Genomic DNA, 16,304 nt, shown 5'->3' with positions numbered 1-16,304 from the left:
TATTATTTGGTAGCATGTAAATACCCTTATCTATAAGAATAAATTTGGAGCAAGAGTAATCAATTTGACAGTTCCTGTCGAATGTAACATGTGTAAGAGAGCGACGTTTTAGATTCATACTAAAACCACTCAAACGTTTTCAAAGATTAACTGGTTAATACGATTAATCTTTTGATACCGAAAAAATAGATATAAAGTGAAACGGATTACAAACCATTGATTTAATTTCTTTTAACTCTTTTGAGATATCATCTATCTTGTCCAGTTTATTCATTATCTGGAAATAATAAAATACATCATGACGTTAGATTTGATAATGAAATGTAATTTATTTTATTTATACATATAGCACGAATCGTTATCCGTATAAGGCAATGCAATGAAACAGCAAAATATTCGACGTAGAAGGAATAGATGAAAAGAAAAAAAAAACTTAAATGTTTATTCCCTATTTTTTTTTTATCACGTACATGTTTTATTTTCACAAATGTTTTGAATGTTTATTGTACTAACATATTAATTCCTGCAATTATTTTTTAAAAGAGAAGTGATTCACATAAACTACTTAGTTGCTAGTTTGAGATACTATAATTTTAACATACATCTGAAATTCGCTTGTCATCTTTTTCGGTCGTTGTTTCTTGGTCTGTATTATTACTGTCAAGTTCTCTCTGAATCAAGAATTCAATATATATTTTAAATATTCAGGTATACTGATTGCTTATACTTGATTAATTTAGACTCCTTTAGTAAACAATATGTTTAAAACATGAACGAACAGAAGTAATTATAGCCGTCTTTAGTACTTTTAATCTAAACTTTCCAAGCTTTCCATTCTTGAATATACATTTTTGTTCACCTTATTTGTGGCTTGTCTACGTCACAGTCAAAATGTAAATTAATCAAATATATGTAGTATGAATATATTTTATTTTCTATTTTACTAGTATAAAGGTGATTACACATCATTTACATATTTTCCTATATTGTGTGTGCTTATTGTAGACATTATAATAGGAACTGTGTTTCAAACTGTCGATTTTGAAACAAATAAGCAAAAAAACATGGTTTCTATGTTGTTTAACAATGCAATAATACGATATCTGTGGTTGTACGGTAATATAAAAAAAAAAACTTTTTGTAAACAAGAAAATGCGATACTCTAAAGGGCGGCATTTTTTATGTGTAGGAATAATTTGCTGTCAATGTAATGTCAGGCAGGCATCTTATTATTGCGTGCATTTACTATTGCGATTTATGAAAAAGGGACATGAATGCCAGTTAAATTATTGTGATTTCAGAGATAAATATCAATAATGATCTATGTTTTAACTATCTTAATGTGACTTCTTATTATTGCAATAGTCAACAAATCGCATTTTTTTCATTAATAAAACCCCGCTAACATTTTTGAATTTAAACTAAATGATGGGAGTGTTCCTCAGGAAGGAGACATATATATACGGCACCCATAAATAGCTTAGTCCCTGTTTTACCATCGCAAGCCCAAAATGATATTTGCACATCTGAACATGCAACTTAGGAATCAGGTTTCCAGTCATTCTTATAGAAATTGTAAGAGATATGTTGGTGCTATTCAAAATGGAGAAATTATTACGTTCGTATTTTACAATAGGAAATCTAATAAATCATTAATATCAGTACATGAATATACGTAGTCCTCAGTTACTTTAAATTTTTATGAAACTCCTAAAGATTTCTTTATACCAAACTTCTTCATTAGTTAAATTGTTTCATTCACTGTCTGTTTCCATGATAAACTGGTAGAATACTTCTCTTATTTCACCAGTGACCTCCGAATATCATTCCAATTTTACAAAATATATACATTTTTTTAGCTGTACCAAAGAAGTTTGTTGTCCATTTCCCTCTAGTAGATTGATAAATTAGCCTATTTGCATATGTTTGTAGTCAGTGAAAATTCATTTGGACACCAATGTATTAAGGTGGATACTAAAAACATTTGATAAATATACGTAATCAAACAATCTTATAAACTCTCTTCGTACAACAGTTTTAAATACATTGACTTTTTTATTCTTACACAAGAGTCATCATTTTATGAAATAATTCGTCTTTTTTTGTTTCACTTAACAGAATTAAAAAAATGTATATACAACTAGCTTGTGAATAGAACAGACAGATAAAATTGAGAAAGGAAACGGGAATTGTGTCAAACAGACAATAACCCCACCAACGAACAGAAAACTGGTAAAAAATTGGAGAAAAAAGTCGCCAACTTTGGTATCATCAAAGTGACGTATTCAATTACAGACAACATTAGTTGACAACAGAATATCAGCATGTCATCGGACCACCTATGCCTTTCTGCTTTCCGACTTGTTAACTATTATTATGTAAAACAATAATACACACAAAATTGAAGTAACAAAGTTTCACAGATTTTCTAATGACCAGTTTAGGTCACAGAAGTGACAAATTGATTATAATAAAATAGGATAGATATAAACGTTAAAACCTGTAGCAGCCACTCTTGTGAATTATCAAAAGTTACCACTTACGAGAAGTCAACTTTTAAACGAGGTTAGGAATTATTACAATTCCAAAATCGCCCATGGAAAGGATCGGGTCCAATTGTTTAAGTATTTCTTATCCATAGATTTATCTTTCTTGCAGACGTGAAATAGAAATGGCGATATCCGCCGCAATGAATTGGGAGAAAACATTCAAAATATGTTTATATTCCTGAAAAAATAAGTCAATGATCAAATTTTCATTGCAACTGATAAGGTTGGATCAGGCGGCATTCATCAATTCACCTCATATTGCGCGAGGTTCGTTTTAAACAGGTTCCGATTTTTGTCTATTGGAGGGATAAATTCTTGTTTGTAAAAAATCACTGTGATTCAAAAAAAAAAAATTGAAGCTGACATTATTAAGATGCTTGATTCCTTGATTGACAGCATATTTGTTACGTTTAGAGGACGTGTTTTTTTAACAAACATTATCAAGGGAACCAACTGTACCCATCTTCTTGCCGTCTTGTTCCTTTATTCTTATAAGGCTGACTTCATACAGGAACATGGTAGGAAGTAAGAAAATCCTTCATTTTTTCTGCTATATAGATGATGTTATCTCAATAAATTATTTTTAAAATGGTGACTATGATGAACACCTATATCATGGCGAATCTGAAGTTAAAGATATAACATATACAGTTCAGTTGGTCTCATATCTTGACACATATCTATCAATTGACAATGAGCGTCGGTTGGAAACAAAACTTTACTACAAAATAGATGATTTAAGCTTCACAATTGTGATATTTCCATTTCTATGTAGCAACATTCCAGCAGCGCCTGCATTAGAGTATTTATCTCCAAGTTGATACGTTATGCCCGGTTTTGTATATACTATCATGATTTTCTTAATGAAAAGAGGGTTGCTGCTCACAAGAAAGCTATGAAACCAAGAGTTTCAATTGGTGAAGTTGAAATCATTTCTTCTTAGATTTTACGGACGTCATCATGAGTTGGTTGACCGTTAGGGAATATCTGCTTCACAGATGATATGTTCCTAACTTCAATCCCGTTCGGTTTTTACGAATGAGACCTTCCAAATTTTACTGTGTTTGTAATAACACAGACAACATGACGGACACGACAAGAGAAAGTTAGAACATTAAATATTCAATAATGTAATAACTATTAATTCCAAAGAGGGCGCTTAAACAGAAATGACTACCAAGCTTGTGGTACCGTATTTTATCTCTTTTTTATTTCTTATCCGTTGCCTTTTTTTATCGATTTCGAAAATAACATATTAACATATTTAATTGAAAGACAAAGACAATTGCACTCTTCAGAAAGTGATTGAATCAAATACTACCGTAATGGCGTCATATTCTTTTGGGTCTATTTTTCTGAAAAAGAAAAACCGTTTATCGTTATACATTATAAATTAGCAAGAAAAGAAAGGACTGCGATGTATCAATAAAAGTATCTCAAATGAGTGGCAGCTGGTAAGACAAACTTTCTTTACACATGAAGGTTGTTCTTAATTTGATACAAACTAGAAATATCTCAAATTGACCCATTATCGAAATGAATATAATTACCCTACTTACTTTCTATTTAATATTCAACTAACTGACAAATTTAACTGTTATACCCTTTCTTATAATTGCAATATGTATTATTGTAAAATGTAATAATGTTGTTTCACATTTTAACACTTTGAGACACGACAAAACTATTTCTTGCAATTATTTTGATATAAAACATACATGACAGACAGGAACAAACACTGAATTACTGGCTCCTGACTTGGGACAGACACAAAAAAATATGGCGGTTTTAAAAATGTTTGTTAGCGATCAACTTAACTATTGCATTTGGATTTAAAAAAAATGTTCATTTTTGAAAGGTTCTACAAATATCTGAGGTTTTATTAAGATTGTAAGGAACGTGTGATTTATAGATCTTTCCTAAACACTGATCTATATTGCAAGGGGACTGATAATAAACAAGAATGCAGTGATGATAAAACAAATACGAAGATTTGATATAATTGTCAATGAGACCACTTTTCACCAGAGGCAACATAACATTGAACTGAACAACTTTAAGTCACATTACGGCCTTCAACAATATACAAGTCTCATACCGAACAATCAGTTTTAAAAGGCTCCAAAATAACAAATGTTAAATAGTTCAAAAGGGAAAGCTAATGGCCTAAGTTGTGTGAAAATTAATGAACGATATACAGATTTGATACATTTTGGTTACAACAAAACCGACAACCACTGAATTGCAGGCTCTAGATTTGCGACAGGCCCATACAGAATGGGAATGTGTTACCAAGGTTTGACGGGCGCCCAAATCCTCACCATCATAGGACAGTAATGCAAAAAGCAAAATCACAAAAATACTGAACTCCGTGAAAAAAAATCAAAACGGAAAGTCCCTAATCAAATGGCAAAATCAAAAGCTCAACACATCAAACGAATAGATAATAATTGTCATATTGAAAAGAGAAAATCACAACACAAACACTAACTGTACACATCAATAAACGTATGAAAACATTTACCCTTTTGCATGCATTGTTCCATTCTCTTCCGCAACTTTTGTTGTATTGAGCCTCAAATCATAATTTGTATTATACAGAAAAACTGAAAGAAATCAACAGTATTGTCATTTTATATCAATTGAATGTCATTTTTAATACAATTCTGAAATCGAAAATATGAGAGTGATGTGTAAATAGATATAGGAAGATGTGGTGTGAGTGCCAATGAGACAACTCTCCATCCAAATAACAATTTAAAAAGTAAATTAGACCATTTGACATGCTACCGACGTCTGGCATATGATGATAAATAAATATATATATATAAAGTGCTTAGAATATATATTCATATACATATATAAGTATGTCCGAAACAGTGACGACTAAACAACAGATTTTATCCATCGGATCACCAGCAGTGATGGTGATACAAGCCTGAAAATTCATTCTGTATATTTAATGTAATTCGTCTAAACATCAACCCAAAAATGTTAGATCTGTAAATTTAGATTTATATGGATTATTGCATAAAGGAATACACATTGTGACTATAAATATTTGATATAGGGTGTCGCAAAAAATACACAGTAAGTTAAAATATACGGTTAGTAACCATTTCCGGTTAGTAAGGAGTTACTTTCCTTTCAAAATAAAACTAGCGGTTCTGAAGAGCCTGTATCGCTCACCTTGGTCTATGTGCGTATTAAACAAAGGACACAGATGGATTCATGACAAAATTGTGTTTTGGTGATGGTGATGTGTTTGTAGATATTATTTTACTGAACATTCTTGCTGCTTCCAAATATCTCTTTCTATAATGAACTTGCCCAAGTAGTTACAGAGGAAAACAAATTGTAATTATTTACAAAAATTTACAAAATTTATGAATATTGTTAAATAGTTATCAAAGGTACCAGGATTACAATTTAATACGCCAGACGCTTGTTTCGTCTACATAAGACTCATCAGTGAAGCTCAGATCAAAATAGTTATAAAGTCAAACCAGTACAAAGTTGAAGAGCATTAAGGACCCACAATTCCAAGAAGTTGTGCAAAATACGGCCAAGGTAATCTACTCCTGGGATAAGAAAATCCTTAATTTTTCGAAAAATTCAAAGGTTTGTAACAGGAAATTTATAAAAATGACAATATAATTAATATTCATGTCAACACCGAAGTGCTGACTACTGGGCTGGTAATACCCTTGGGGTGAATTAAAAAATGACTATAAAGGGCGACCACAAAATGAGTAATTTGTCTATAATTCGTTACTAACAGTTACAACTCATACCTCTGACAACCATTGGACGATTGTTAAGTTTTTCCTCCGAGGAAAGTGGTCCTTGCTGGTAATAATAGCAAAGCGATATAATTGTTCCCGGTAATGCAAGTAACTGGAGATGTATTGGAAATATTGTTTTAATGCAATATTCCTCGAGAAAATTATTCTGAATCTGCCTCCAATAAAATCCTGATTTTTGTTGAACTGAATTATACGAATCACTGAAAATTGTAAGATTTTTTAATTCAAATTAGTTTAATCGATTCTTTCAATTTGCTTTAAGATGAATTTTGAAGGTTTGTAGGTTTTCCTAACTGCACGAAGTCTGAATCTCTTAGTTAATCAACACTCTTTTCAAAAGTAATATAAAACTAGCTGATGTCTAAATGATACTAAACAGATTCAATTGACCTATCATTTCATTAACAGTATGCAAAAAAATGATACAAATACCTTAAAAACAAGTACAAATACAAACTAAATTATCGTCGTATCTAATATCAATGTATTTATTTATTTTTCAATCTTTTATTTTGAATTGACACCAGTTTAGTTAGTACTAATTTTCCTATGTGCCGTGGGTTAAAAAAGGATTACAAAGGTTTGATATATTCAAGAACTTAAGCAAATCTGTAGAAACGAACAAATCAAATGTTAATAATGATTGACTAATCAAATTGGTATTAATCTTATAAATTGAAAAAACATTATTTACTGTTACATACCTATATATAGCTATCAGAAGATTTAACAGTAGAATAACAGCTATTAAACAGTAGAAGGCTTTTAAGTAAGGTGTAAGGCGTAAACCAAGTTGGGTAGGACATCGCGGTAGAGCTTCACTTTCATATATTGTTCTATTGAATGAGCAATGTGGTACCGTCACTAAAATACATTTGAATGAAAATAATATTTTTGTTCAAGAATATTTATCATATGATATCTATTGTCTCAATCGATTGTTACTACATCTGTTTAAAATTTATTAAGTAAATTTTCAAGGCAGTAAAATAGTCTATATAAAGCGAACTTTTGTATAGGGATCGTATGTACTTTGTATGTGCTATTTCACCGTAATATTGCAAAGAAAAAAGAAAGATTATTTAGAGATGATTATGTCGCAAGAAACACTCAAGGAGAAAATTGCCTTGTGATAGGGGTATATATGCATGAACTGTAAAAGTATTTAGTAGGCGAAGCCATTTGTAGTGTTGAAGAGATTTTGTCTGACCCTTTCACCTTATTTTCTATGTTTAGTAATAAAAGAAACCCTTTTCAGTTGTTAATATAAAATTAAGATCTAGTTAAAAGTAAATGAAATTATCTATAAACGCACAAAACACAAATTATTCACTTAAATAGAACCATGGTGTATCCCTCTCTGATACAAGGGTTAGCTCAGTTACAACTAATAAATTCTAAACAGATGTAGTAACAAGATAAAATTTTGAGGGAGAGAGGTATAATAGGAACAAAAGTCATCTCATGATGACACACCGATGTTCAATAGACTATATCTGACATCCCTTTCTAATTGGAAAAGACTACTATTCATCTACCCTGTTTAGACATATGAATTAAACGTACATATTTTCCTTTAAATTGTAAGAAAGAGCATAGGCAATATTCTAAAAGAAACATTTGTATAATGTATCAAAAGTACTGTAAGGGATCAACCATTACAAATGTGACCTACAGAATAAAACTTATCACTTGGTTTGTTCTTGTATGAGCTACACGACGAATATTAGTGTACTTGTTGGGTTTTTTGTAAATGATATCATAACATTGTGTTCTATTATGTTAGCTATTGAAGGTAATTCATATTATTTGATATCGCTGAAAGTAATAAATGAAGCAAGAGGTGGATGATATTGTTATCAGAAATTTGTTGCAATACATACGTATCACTCTCTCATTTTAATGTTAAGAATATTTCATATACAACATTGTCGGGAAGTTTCTTTTTATCATTTTCTGTAGTTACTTCTTACATGAATCAGCATCTAAGTTTAATTCTCCAAATAACATCCAAACACCATTAGATAGAATCGTTTCTATCATTGCCAAGCTAAACTGAGAGTTCGGATATAAAAGTGCGTAGTTAGATACGCTGAACCACACCGTTATAACTGCCATAATAATCATGAAGGCGATTGTATCCTTAATCTGAAATATAAGAAATGGCCATGCATAATTAGCTTCTTGTTCATCGATGTTCTACATATAGTATTTTTTTAATATTATTGTTTTATCATCGTGTAAAGCAAAAGAGAAAACCTTGATTCATTTCACCTCAACATCTTATTTTTTTCAATGTTCAAATCCCGATATTCGTATTCTTTCTTTTTCATATTCTTCTTGTTCTATTTGATATTCGGTTATTTATGAACTTCAATTATTTTTACTTTAGCAGTTAATTGGATTGCATGATTGATTCATGGTTGTTAAAACATCATTTCTAAAATCGTAACGGGCATCTTTTATTGGTAAAAGGAGGTAGGGATCCCCGGAGAGAAAAACCGCCTTAAATGGCAAGCATGTTCAATTTAGATATGATTGGCACCATCCAAAAATAGGGTTTAAACAGACTAATAATCGTTGTAAATAAACTACTGAATCAAATGTCCCCTTCTGTAGTTACAGCAGAAACTTCATTTTTCTAACTAATGATATGAGTGTGTTATTTTTACCTCACCTTTAAAGCATACTAAAAAAATATACTAGTAACGATATGATTCCTGTGACATTTGTATAACATAAAAAATCAGTTTCTACTGTAATAATTTGTTTTCGTTTTTTCTTACGTTATAATTAAACAATAATCGAAATAGCACAATACATATTACATTATTATTCTACGGTTGGTTAGTTCTGTCATGATATTAAGTTTAGTCTTGCATACCATTTTTTTAATTATGACTAATTTTGGTCCTAGAAACTCGGTCATGCAACACAAATTTAGTATTCGTATGCAAAGTAACATAAATGCTACAACTAATAAACATTTTGATGCAGTTTGAAAGCCGATTCCTTCGCCAGCTCTGAGTATCATTCCAGTCGCATATCCCATAATGAACAACCAATCTGATACATTCCACATATCTGTTGTATATCTTTTTATTTTGCCCCTTAGAATAGCAACAGTGACCTGAAAAATATTGTCATGTAATAATAACAAGGGGTAAATGCACATATTCTAATATCTCAGCAATGAATCCTTTCATTCCAATGGTATTTATCATATAAGTCCATTATATCACCGACAGCGTCCGTCAAGGATCCGTGTATATTTTCGGAATATTTTTTTTCTTAAAACAAAAATGTAAAAGAACTTATATGTATCTGTCTCTTGTTTGTTTTCCATGACTAAATTATCAGTCAATGCATATCCAACGGATTTGATTTAAACAGTTTGAGAAACACTAGGCATCGTGCAATGCCAGTATTTAAATAAACAGTATCTGAAAAGGAGGGACGAAAGATACCAGAGGAACAGTTAAAGATCGAACTGACAACGCCATGGCTAAAAATTCAAAAGACAAACACAAATAACAGTACACAAGACACAACATAGAAAACTAAAGACTAAGCAACTCAACCCTGTAGGATCATATATACAGCACGAACAATGTAGGATCATATATACAGCACGAACAATGTAGGATCATATATACAGCACGAACAATGTAGGATCATATATACAGCATGGAAGAATCATTGGTGACCTTATGATGTTTATTGATCTGTGGTCGGGTTGGTGTGTCTTTGACACATACCCCGTTTTTAATGTAAATCTTAATAATATGTTCAATCATGAAATTTTATTCAAAAACAAAATCAAAGTTAGTACCGATAAAAACAATATATAAAGATTTTACAACTGTATTCAATTGATAACCTTTCAAAGCACGTTAATTTTAAGTATCAATTAGTTTACTTGGTTCGTTTTTGAATTTCCGAGCTTGATAAAAAAAAATGTCACCGTCAAAATTGGGATTTGATATTTCGTCTGTAATGAGAAATCAACAGATGCAGTAAAAAAAATTGTAAGAACAAAAACAAGAGGCTCTAAAGAGCCTGTGTCGCTCACATGACTGTACTCTGGTTTGGGAAGTCATGTTCAAATATAGAAAAATCAGAACAGATCCCCAAATAGGCCAAATTTGGTTTAATATTGGTCCCGTTATTTGATAAAATATCCTGGTACCCATCTTGAACAGTAAATCATTCCATTCGGGGGTTCTTTGAAGACATTTGTGTGTACATGTATTTCCCATAGGTTCCTATATCAAACTTAGTCCCCTGCTGACGGCCATTATGGATAATGAATCAACTTCAAAAGAACAACACTTGGTCAGCACTTCATAAGGAAAATTTATGCTATGTTTGATTTCATTCCATTCAGTGTTTTTCTAAAAGAAGACATGTGTATGTATTTCCCTTAGGGTCCTATGTTAAACTAAGTCCCCTGCTGGCGGCCATCGTGGATAATGGACCAACTGCAAAGTAACAACACTTGGCCAGAAACATTCATGCCATGTTTGGTTTCATTCCATTCAGTGGTTCTCTAAAAGAAGACATATGTATGTATTTTCCATAGGGTCCTATAAATTGTAACTTGGATGGAGAGTTGTCTCACTGGTACTCATACCAGATCTTCCTATATCTAAAACTATTAAAATTTAACACGCCAATACAGACATTGGCATAGCGAACATGATAAGGTACCAAATCAAATGCATGATATGAACTTTTTGACATCTACCCAACCTTCATTCATTTTCAGCATATTGCTTTTATATATCATATATATATGTACATAAGATTTGAAAAGAAAGTTAGTACATTAACTAAAACTATTCACCTGGATGAACACGTTCAAAGTCAGAACTTGAATCCCTAAACTGAGCAAAGTAGAAAAAAACAAATTTCTTTCGTGCCGATTAATTATGATTTGATTTACTAAAGTGAAAGAACTGTCATTAAACCAGAAAATGAGGACCAGCTACATTTGTAAAAAAACAGGTGTAAATCAACCTTTTTCTTCGAAAACTAGACTTGTTTATATTTATTTCGTTTGGGCTGATATTATATTTTCCCTCCGGTTTATATAATCCGTTCATCCTATTTTGACTCTTAAAAATTCAAGAGTATATCCTAAATTGAGGTAAATTATGGCCTTCTAAATACTTTTTGATCCCTAACATCACTGAAGAGACATACATGTACATTGTCGAAATCCGGATATAGTGTAAAAAATTTAGCACCTCATGTTGTGGTTTACAATCTTTGCCGCAAGGTTATTGTTTTGTTTTCTACTTGGTATTGAATTAATCTAGATATCCCTTCGTTACACCTTGTGATCTATTTATTTGGCAATCGTCAATTGCAGTCAGCAGGGTTTAAGCACATCAGTTGTTCGACCAGTTAGTCAAATGAGTTTTGTTAAAATATATATTTTCACTCTTTTTGGTCTTTTGGAAAGGAGTGGTTGTGATGTAATTAGACCTCTATACAACGAAATTTGTTACATGCACACGTTTTTTATCCATCGCTATCATACTAGTAGGTTTGAACGTTGTTTTCAATTTACACTTGTTTATATATAAAAGATATTTGATATTTTATTAAAAAGCGCCTCATTCAAAACCAATTTTTTTTTAATAATAACATTTCTGACAGATATACTTTAACATATTCACCTGCTTTATTTCATCTACTGCAAAGCTGGCAATCAATGCAATGATAAAACAGTCACTGTTGGTTATTCCATCATCACCGTAGTCGAATAGCAGCATGTATGCATATGCATTAAGAAGAACTAAGAACCCAAGCTGTAACATAAATAAACACGAAAAGAACACACTTGTTACTCATGCTACTGTTTTATATTTGCGTATACGAATTATTGATATTACTTTAACGTCCTGAACATATTGGATCGATTATTGTTGTCAATATAATGGAATAAGATGCGACTGTCATACTATTGAGAGGTTTAGCTAGCCATAAAACCAGATTTAATCCACCATTTTCTATAGTCGAACATGCCTGTACCAAGTCAGGAATATGACAGTTGGTATCCATGCATTCATTTGGTGTGTTTGAGCATTTGATTTTGCCATTTGAGTATGGACTTTCCTTCTTGAATTTTCCTCGGAGTTCATTAATTTTGTGATTTTACGTTTAATAAAAAAAAATGTGAAATATCTGTGCAATAACAATTAGTACAATCCATATAATGTTACATAAAAAGGACAATACAAACAGTAATTCTGATAATGTATATATTCAACATTTGATCACCTTTCAAAGAAAAAGAAACTTATCTATGAGAAAACATACCATATGTATAAGTACTTTCATGAAGGGTAATTTGTATTTCTTGTAAAACCTGAAATTATTGCGAAACATGAGTTGTCTTTTTTATTTTTTTAATGAAAGGTGTTATCATTGACAAGTTTATTATTCTTTCTATTCAGATAAACATTTATTGACAAGATTAGAGTTATTTTAAGAAGTCTTAAGTTACATATTTATATTCTTTAACTTATTGTTTGAAGCTAGATGATGGACTCTAAAACTCAAATAAAACTGGTATTATTCATAATGACCTTTCGGTACGCTGTTGTTGCAACTGTAGAGGCAAGCGATTGTCTAATACAGTTTACATTATAAGAACAAGCTTTTTAATTCTAACTTAAGATATCATATCGAGGTTATAATGAAGTGTTACAGCTGAATTGCCTTACTCTTTATGTACACCTGAGTACATCTTTTTCCAGGGATGGGGGATCAAACTGTAGTTATCTTGATGAGTATTTGTTATTGAATTTTGTTTGTGTTTCGTTTGTCCTCGTTTTTATTAATTTTACAAAAGTTATCAGATTGACAACCTATCTGCGTAGATTAACAGATGTCCTTTGAATATTGTATTAGCTTCCGAGCGAGATACTCTTATTGACCGTATTTTCGAAATTTAAATGGCAATAATAAAAAATAAAAATTCAATTAAAATACCATGTAACAAAGGAAAGGAATTCCAAGTAGATGATATTAATAACTTTTATCCCTTATATGCATTTCTATAACTCGTCTAAACATCAACCCAACAATGTTAGATCTGTAAATTTGCTTTCGCAAATTTTTGGTTCTTCCCTCGCCGGGATTCGAACCCATGATACTGTGATATCGTGACACCAAATCGCCTGCACTGCAGCCGTCCCGCTAGACCACACGACCACCTGGGCTCTACAATAATAGAGCTTTCGCTGGCCGTGTGTTACCTTTCCTCGTCAGTTTTAATCTAGCGGCGTACTACAGAACATGATATATAAGGCATGAAGATGTTATTGTTACAGATCAGCTAAATTATCTATAGTAAAGGATCCTACAAATTAATGTAATATACAGTCACAGAAAATAATTATATTTATAAGTACGTCTGAGTCAGTGACAACTCTACAACAGATGTATCCATCGGATCGCCATCAATGATGGTGATACATGGCTGTGTACATAATGTATATACAACTCGTCTAAACATCAACCCAACAATGTTAGATCTGTAAATTTGCTTTCGCAAATTTTTGGTTCTTCCCTCGCCGGGATTCGAACCCATGCTACTGTGATATCGTGACACCAAATCGCCTGCACTGCAGCCGTCCCGCTAGACCACACGACCACCTGGGCTCTACAATAATAGAGCTTTCGCTGGCCGTGTGTTACCTTTCCTCGTCAGTTTTAATCTAGTTTTAATATATATATGTTGTACATGTCAAAACGCATCGTATATTTTCATATGTTATGAGTTCATTCATTTCGTACGCTGCTAAGTTGTTTTGGTCATTTGTAAAATTAAATCTTCAAGAGAAAAACAACACCATGACAACTCTAAGAAAAGACAGAAAAACGGTCCAAACATAGTAAAAAAATATGCATTAGCAAAAACACCAACAAGTGTTAAAGCTTTCAGTTGCACAAATTATACTTGTCGTGATAAGTATTCAGTGATGAGTCAAAACAGTCTAACAGGAAAATGTCATTGATTGACATATTGTCTCAATGAATGCAAATGACGAATCTATCAAAGATACAACAAAAGAGCAGACAGCATATCTACTACTTCAACAAATCATTTTAAAACACAATTTAACCAATTTTTTTTAACATGACATGCTGCCAAATATGTAAATATAAAAATAGGTAGTAGCTGTTTAAAGTTGCATTTTACCTTTTTTTCTTCAAATATTTGTATTGAAATTAAGTAACCTTACCAAAGTAAAGGCCAAGCTTCCATGTTCAACATTAATAGAGGCAACACAAAAAGGTGGACCGCAGCAAGAATAGTAAAGATGAAAATCTAAAGAAAAAATAACACCGAACATTCTAATTAAAATTTAAAAAATACAAAACAAAATCAAAAGTACAATCTTAATTCACATTTTTCTAAGCGTATTCATTTTTATTTTAAACGTCTAATTTTGATACATGTTAGAACTAATCATAAAATAGCCAAAATGTCCTTTCGATTATTTAATAATCGATTATGAGCTAAGTTGTCTGTATGTACTGCACGAATTTAAACTGTATCTTTTGGTTTGTTTCAGAGTTGCTCATACTGGTAAAAAAAAGTAATTCAGCCATGTGTTTATAAATCACTGGATCATATAACACATTACTGAATTCACATTGAGTTCAAAAATAATTTTAAAGTGTTTTGATTGAGTAATTCATCTGGCTATATGTGCATCGTACTCTTAAAGTATTTTACTGCAATATTCTTTTTTAAAATGTGGCTTTTAATTTTTTATGTCCGTAGATGTTTTACTCTTCTTTTTTAAAGATAAGGTCCCATGAATGTCAATTATTATATTATCATTGACTACGATTCTAGAACGTTGCTATGTAATTAATCTTTTATTAAAATAATTTGAAGCAGTAGATTAATCGTTGAATCAGTGGTGCATGCGTTTTTACCATCTTTTTCATTTAATCATTGTTTGTCGAATTAAACAATCACCACTTTTCCTTCTCCTTTATCTACTCATACAGAAACATTAAGCTTAGACTTTTGCAACAAACTTAAATGAAAGTGTATTTGTGTACATAATAATATCGACTTACCGCCTGACAGTTTACTCTTTCTGATCCATACCACGTTTTATTTAAGATTTTCTGCACAGTTTCGTTTTCAAGGAAAGTATTATTTTCTGTCACTATAGCATCCGTTGTTAATCCATGATTTATCAACAGCCTTCCAGAATGATTAATGCAGTCCCCAAATTCTATGTCAACTTTGTTCCATGAAGTCCGTTCCTCCTTACTCCCGATTTTTTTCCCGTCAGAATATTCCTTTGCTGCTTTCACATCTGCTTCGTAAATGCAGCTCGTTATGATAATAGCACTCTCAGTAAAAGCACTAAAAAGAAAACGTTTTACAATATTAGCAAACAAGACAATGCATGTGGCTTTTAGCAACGATTTGAGGAATCAAACATTATGAAGATGCACAGAAACAAGTGTTATCTGAATATCAAAAGAATCAAATGACTTACCAATGGGAATATTTCAGTATTTCATATTTATTATGATGTAAGATTATTATCATATTCAGTTCATACACAATCTGAATGTCATTTAATGGGGACAATAACGATGCACGTTATAAAAAAAATATCGGTAGTGGTCCGATTCGATTATTAATCAGTACTTTCAGATTTCGGAAAACCAATACTGAAACTAATAATTGCAGTAGAATTTACGATGCAATACGCATTAAGTACTTCATCAAAATAAAGAAGCTGTCATATTTTTGTCATATTGGACTATTACCTTTTTAGGTGTTGTAGCTTTTCCTTCATTATTTTCGATGTTTTCCAACTGTTAGCCTCATCTTCTAATAGAACACATCCGAAAAGAATATGATGAATGCGAATCTATACGAATAAATGTCTGAGATATTAAC

At 31.5% G+C, this 16,304-nt stretch overlaps 1 protein-coding gene across 2 annotated transcripts in view; it reads right to left on the bottom strand.

Annotated features, from left to right (window-relative positions):
* LOC139501780 (uncharacterized) overlaps nt 1-16,304 on the bottom strand; it is a 59,014-nt gene that overhangs the window by 4,057 nt on the left and 38,653 nt on the right. For both annotated transcript variants that reach the window (XM_071290930.1, XM_071290929.1), the window contains exons 20-32: nt 16,172-16,275; nt 15,464-15,758; nt 14,614-14,699; nt 12,683-12,731; nt 12,040-12,171; nt 9,240-9,485; nt 8,329-8,503; nt 7,060-7,219; nt 6,344-6,555; nt 5,074-5,155; nt 3,871-3,904; nt 603-671; nt 215-277 (exon numbers count right to left, since the gene is read on the bottom strand). In XM_071290930.1, coding sequence (XP_071147031.1) covers nt 215-277; nt 603-671; nt 3,871-3,904; nt 5,074-5,155; nt 6,344-6,555; nt 7,060-7,219; nt 8,329-8,503; nt 9,240-9,485; nt 12,040-12,171; nt 12,683-12,731; nt 14,614-14,699; nt 15,464-15,758; nt 16,172-16,275 — 1,707 coding nt within the window. The remainder of the gene's footprint in view (nt 1-214; nt 278-602; nt 672-3,870; nt 3,905-5,073; nt 5,156-6,343; nt 6,556-7,059; nt 7,220-8,328; nt 8,504-9,239; nt 9,486-12,039; nt 12,172-12,682; nt 12,732-14,613; nt 14,700-15,463; nt 15,759-16,171; nt 16,276-16,304) is intronic.

Source organism: Mytilus edulis, chromosome 13 (genome assembly GCF_963676685.1).
Source record: "Mytilus edulis chromosome 13, xbMytEdul2.2, whole genome shotgun sequence".
NCBI lineage: Eukaryota > Metazoa > Mollusca > Bivalvia > Mytilida > Mytilidae > Mytilus > Mytilus edulis.
This window is presented reverse-complemented; position numbering and strand designations above follow the sequence as displayed.